This window comes from Rhagoletis zephyria, unplaced genomic scaffold (assembly GCF_001687245.7).
Source record: "Rhagoletis zephyria isolate East Lansing unplaced genomic scaffold, Rhagoletis_zephyria_1.1 Rzeph_scaffold_00478, whole genome shotgun sequence".
NCBI lineage: Eukaryota > Metazoa > Arthropoda > Insecta > Diptera > Tephritidae > Rhagoletis > Rhagoletis zephyria.
Window position 1 is genome coordinate 144590 of NW_016157562.1, and position 5866 is coordinate 150455.

Here is a 5866-nt window from a genome sequence, read left to right on the forward strand (position 1 = left end):
TCTTCCTCCAAGGAATTAGGAACCACTATCAATTCCCTGGTGTAATCTTTGTATAATATATCATGGCGGATATAAAAATCTTCGTAACTGGACGTCTCTAATATTTTCCTTATAGCACGAGTCCATTTATCGTCTAACTGTGCTTCTTTCAATCTGTGCCGTAGTGAGTCGTTTATAAGCATGCAACTTAATCTGCTAAGTGCATCAGCATGCTTCATTTGCGTTCCCGACCTATGTTCCACGGTATAATTGAACTCTTGAAGGAACATTGCCCACCTAGCGACTCGCGTCGGTACGTCCTTCTTCTTTAAGGTCATCGCAAAAGCGTTGCAATCTGTCACTATTTTGAATGGTAACCCTAACACGTAAACTCTCCACTTCTTAAGAGCCTCCACTATCGCAAGAACCTCCAGCTCATAAGAGTGGTAGTTTTCTTCCGATGGTTTTGTCTTTCGGCTCATGTACATGACCGGGTGGAACTGTTGGTCCTCTGGCTCTTGTTGTAACAGAACAGCTCCGTAACCATGTTTAGAAGCATCTGTATGAATTTCTGTAACGCCGTTCGGATCATACAGCTTCAACACCGGAGATTGTACAAGAGCCTCCTTAAGTTGCTGAAAAGCGATAGTTTGCTCATCTCCCCACTTATAATTTACATTCCTACGTAGTAAGTCTGTCAATGGTTTGGCCATCAGTGCGTAGTTCTTAATGAATCTGCGAAAATATGATGTTAAACCCACAAACCTCTGAACTGCTTTTTGATCCTTCGGTACCTTGAATGCTTTTACTGCTCGAGTTTTCTCTAACGACGGTCGCACTGTATTGTTTTCTATAATATAACCAAGAAAATCTACCTTCCGTTTCAGAAAGCTACACTTTCTCCACTTTATGCGCAGTCCTGCCTTTGCTGCTATGTTCAAAACCTTTTCCAGTTTTAAAATACCTTCTTTCTCGTCTGCCGATGGAATGATTATGTCATCCATGTAAATAACGATAGTCCCGTCATTAATCAACTGTCTAAATATCGCGTTTATATATCTGCAGAAAACTGCAGGCGAATTCGATATTCCGAATGGTACATAAAGAAATTCGTACTGACCCTTGCTTGTAACAAATGCTGTATATTTCCGTGAACCTTCTTCAACGGGGACATGGAAAAATCCGTTTTCTAAATCTAATGTTGTAAACACCTTAGACCCCTGCAACCTCTCAACTACCTCGTCCATTAATGCCATGGGAAAATTGTCGCGTAAAACCTTCTCGTTTAGCTTTCGGTAGTCACAACAAAGACGTTTGCTTCCGTCCTTTTTACCTACCAGCAAAATTGGAGAAGCATAGTTCGAATTACTCGTAGTAATTATACCCTCATCTAACCACGTTTTAATCTGTTTTTCGATAAATTTTTGGTCCTCGTAGGACGTTCTCCTAGGACGTTGATAAACCGGCAAATCGTCGGTTAGTACAATCTTCATCTCAACTTGAGATTCTACACACTTCAACGGTACATACTGCCTAACAAGTTCGTCAATAGCAGCCGAATCACCTTTACTGAGGTGAGCTAGGTCGTGTTGTGAACCTTCTACCTCCTCAACCTGTAGACACAGTCCTGGAAATTCTTCCCTCAACTCCAGTATGCTACTCTCTGAAACCCTCGTTTCCTTGCCTTCCTTTTGTTTGTACGTGAGTACATCACCATCTTCTCGGATTATCAAATCCACTTGACTTAGTATCGAACGACCCAAAATAGCTGGATAATCCATGTCTGCATCTTTAATAATATGAAACGTTATCCCTATCTCCACGTCGTCCACCAACGCCTTCGCGTTAAAGCTTCCTGAGGTACATATCTCCCGATGACCTATCCCTTCTAATCTACGCTTATCTCCGTTAATCCTTAACCCAAAATCTAACTCGTTTACCGTCGATTGCCGTATTAAGCATAAACCGCTTCCCGTATCAAGTAAAGCTGGGAAAATGGTATTACCCACCTTTAACTTCTTGAATCTTAAATCCCTATCTGCTCTCGAAGGTTTCCATTTAATCTCCTTTACCGTGTTCAAATTCGTCTTTTCTGACTTCACCTTAACATTCTCTCCTGGACACTTATAAGACTTGTGTCCCATCTTACTACATTTGAAGCACTTGACCTGTTGGTCCTTCAATGTACAGTCCTTAGCTACGTGAGACGCATCTCCACATTTAAAACATTTCCTTTCGCCTGCTTGCGCTTTATCTTTATCCACCTTTTCACTTTTCGGCTTAAAATCTAACGCGGTAGATTTCGGTTTCGTCGAAATCTTTTCGTAAATTTTTATCTGTTCTTTTAGCTCTTTGATACTTTTGGCTTGATATAAGACGGTTTTGTTGAACCTGGTGTCCGGTATCCCTGCCACAAAGTAATCTAACAGACTTGCCTCATCTAAATGAATCTTTTTCCCGATTTCCATCAACGCATACAAAAACTCTAAGAATGTCTCACTATACTTCTTTTGTCGATTTCTCAATATTCTGTGCACCTCTGCTGAACATAAGCTGACCCCGAATTCTGCAATGAGAGCCGCTTTCAACTTATTCCAGTCTTTCAGACCTACTTGACTTCTAACGAACGACTTCGCTGCCCCTCTCAACAGCTGTTTAGCGTAAATGAACTTGTGAACCTCGGTCCACCCTACAGTTTCTGCGCTCTCCTCGAATTGCTCCACCCAACTGGTTAACATCAAAATTGTCTGTTCCATTAAATAAAGCCAAGCTGTCTTGAATATCTTTAAAAGTAAAATGGGGACCTGCGACTAGCCTAGGGCTGACAACAACCGCTTCCCCCCGTGATGACACCGACTCAAAATCATTTTCTTCCTCTTCTTTATCTTCTTCCTCATCGTTCAGTAACCCATAATGTCTGAGAAGTCTTTCCCTCAGATCCTTCTTCCGTCCGTCCAGTGGTAAATCTAACTCCCCAAGTTTCGTCTTTAATAACACTACAGTCATATTTAATATTGCTTGAGCATCCATTTTGAAAATTTTTATCGATATTCAATTTAAAATATATATATTACTACTTTTAAAATATAATTTTTGATTCAAAATTATTGTAAAATATAATTACATATATCCAAGTTTTAAATTTTCCTTTGAAAATTATCTCTACTTTTTACAGATTTTAAATTAATAACCAGTTTTCAGATTCTAGTTTTTCAATGAATGAAGTTGTTTATGAAAATTCGAACGAAATTTGTACACGTTTATAAACGCAATCTGCTTTTAATCTTGAAAAATTAGTTGTTTTTAATTTCACAAATTCTTATTATTTTCTTCGGTTTTTACCAATATCTTTAGTAGTTTGTTTATTTAAATGCAATATACTTTACTATTTACTATTGAACGTACAACAAAATACGCAAACAACAAGCAAAGTTGATTTAACACAAATTTCTCTTCTTAACTTATCTTTTTCCTGCTGGGTACTTTGTCTTCAGTAATCGCTGCTTTCGATGACTTCTGCTTCTATTGCCTTGCCGCTGCGCTGCTTTTCTATTGCTGCATTTACTGAACTGTTGCTTCTTCAATTTACCTATATTTCAAACGTTTTGTGAGTTTTACTTTGTTGTATTGCGATCTCTATTACTCTCGCTATGTACTATTCGTACCATTAATATTTCTTCAGCTTTAATGTAAAACGACAGTTTCTAGCGTCGTTATGTAAATACACTTATGTATATGTGTTACTACACTGTTCTGTCCACCAACACTTGCTTACGCTTCACTTATGTACATATGTCTGTTTGTATCTTCTTATTGGAAACAATACGACACTTTCAATGTTCTTAGCACGTAGCAACACAAACCGACGCCTTGTCTTTGCTCGCTACTGGCTATGTGCAAAAAACCACCCTTTTACCATCACAACGCTTGTCTGTTTGTAGATATGTACAAACACTGTACTGACGCTACTGAAACGCCAAGTTCACTGCGCAACAACACAATTTGATACACTTGTACCGACGCCACTCAACCAGCCTACTAAGCTTCCTGGACACCTGATGGCTTTGATTTCTTGTTCACAACGTCGTTTGTATGTATATATGTATACACTGACTGTACTAATGCTTCCGCAAATGCTAAGTCAACTACGCAACAACACAATTTGATGCACTTGTACCGACGCCTACTTATATAGATTTCTGGACACCTGATGGCTTTGATTTTTTGGTACAGTTTGGTTCAAGAACCTATGTGATCAATTTACACCGATTTGTTGCTGCTATGGGTTTTACACCTCTTTTGAAATGTATTTTTGTCAAATTACACGATTTTTTGCTTTTCTTTTTGTTTTTGTAATGGGTTTGCACCTCTTTTGAAAATTATTTTTATTCAAATTAGAGATTTCACTTTGCACATTAGTTTTTCTTTTAAGTTTTTGGCTAAAACTTTTACGCCTTCAAACGCGCACTCAGTTTTCTCGGTTTTCAATCGGTTGAGCCCCCACTTTGTAGGTTTTAATTAATAAAACACGTATTTTTGGTGGTTTATAGAATATAGTTTAATTTAAGATAGTTTAATTTCAATTAGGTTAACATTTAGTACTAGTTTTAGCCATTTATTTAGCTTAAGTCGTTTAGTTTAGTATAGATTAGTTCTAATTAGATATTTATTTAACTTTAGTTTAATGTTTAAAGGTAAAACTTGGGAGTATTAATCAATACCACCGGTCAGCTTCAGTCGTTAGCGCGAACTGTCCTTTGGCTTCTCATTTTTTGTCAGTTCACCCCATGATGCTCGTTATTGCTTTTGATTGATTTGTATGTTTGTATGTATGTCATTTTAATAGTTGTCTCTTCCTGTGTTTGACTGAATCGGATGTTTGTGCGTGAATTGCCTAATTATGTTTGTTCATACGTTTGACTGAGATGGATGTTTGTGAGTATTCGCGAATTGTATATGTTCTTGTGATTGGCTGAGATGTATGCTTGTGCATACTCTTGTAAATATAGGGTGCTTGGTACAATTCCTACATAAATAATCTAAAATATTCTGCGCACACTGACGTAGATGGCATCTCAGTGGTTTTATTGAAAAGCTGCCTTTCATTACCCGCACCGTTGAAAATTATGTTTAATAGGTCACTCTCCTCGGGTGTGTGCAGATGACAGGAAACTAACGTCAGTCATGCCCATCTTTAAACGTGGAAACAAAAGCGATGTTAGTAATTATAGGCCTATCTCAAAGATACCAACTGTTTCAAAGCTGTTTGAATGTGTGATGAAAGACAAACTATTTTTTAATATTAAGAACGTGCGCTGTGCGAATCAACATGGCTTTTGTGCATGGAACCTAGCTGTTTTTACTGATGATTGCTTTACCGCGTTTAAAAATGGCTTTCAAGTTGATACTATTTACACGGACTTTTCGAAGGCGTTCGACAGGATCTCTCACAAAATTTTGGTTGCGAAACTTGTCCATCTTGGATTTCACTCTGTGATTTTACAGTGGATAAAGGCTTATTTAGCAAATAGAAAAATGACCGTAGTTGTAGATGGTGTCCGCTCTAAATCTTTTATGCCTGCGTCTGGCGTACCCCAAGGAAGCATTTTGGGTCCTTTATTTTTCCTTTTATACATTAATGACATCAAATCTTGCTTTTCAGCTGCTTCTTTATGCTGATGATCTTAACATTTATTCAGTCATAATGAATCCCCGGATTCATTTGTGCTTCACGCTGAGCTTGACATGTTGCAGAATTGGTGCGTTATGAATAGATTGTCTCTTAATATTAAGAAATGTCATAAGATAACGTTCTCTAAACTGCAGAAGCCGTTGCAAACTACATATCATATTTCAAATTCGAAGTTAGGGCAGGTTACTGAGGTTA

General features: G+C 37.9%; 1 protein-coding gene across 1 annotated transcript in view; it reads right to left on the reverse strand.

Moving 5' to 3' along the window:
- Positions 1 to 4824, reverse strand: part of LOC108359847 (uncharacterized) — a 37664-nt gene extending 32840 nt beyond the window's left edge. Inside the window, exons 1-2 of the mRNA XM_017611919.1 lie at positions 3896 to 4824; positions 1317 to 3785 (exon numbers count right to left, since the gene is read on the reverse strand). Of these exons, the coding sequence (XP_017467408.1) occupies positions 1317 to 2735 (1419 nt within the window). The 5' untranslated portion in view covers positions 2736 to 3785; positions 3896 to 4824. The remainder of the gene's footprint in view (positions 1 to 1316; positions 3786 to 3895) is intronic.
- Between the last annotated feature and the right edge of the window lie 1042 nt (positions 4825 to 5866).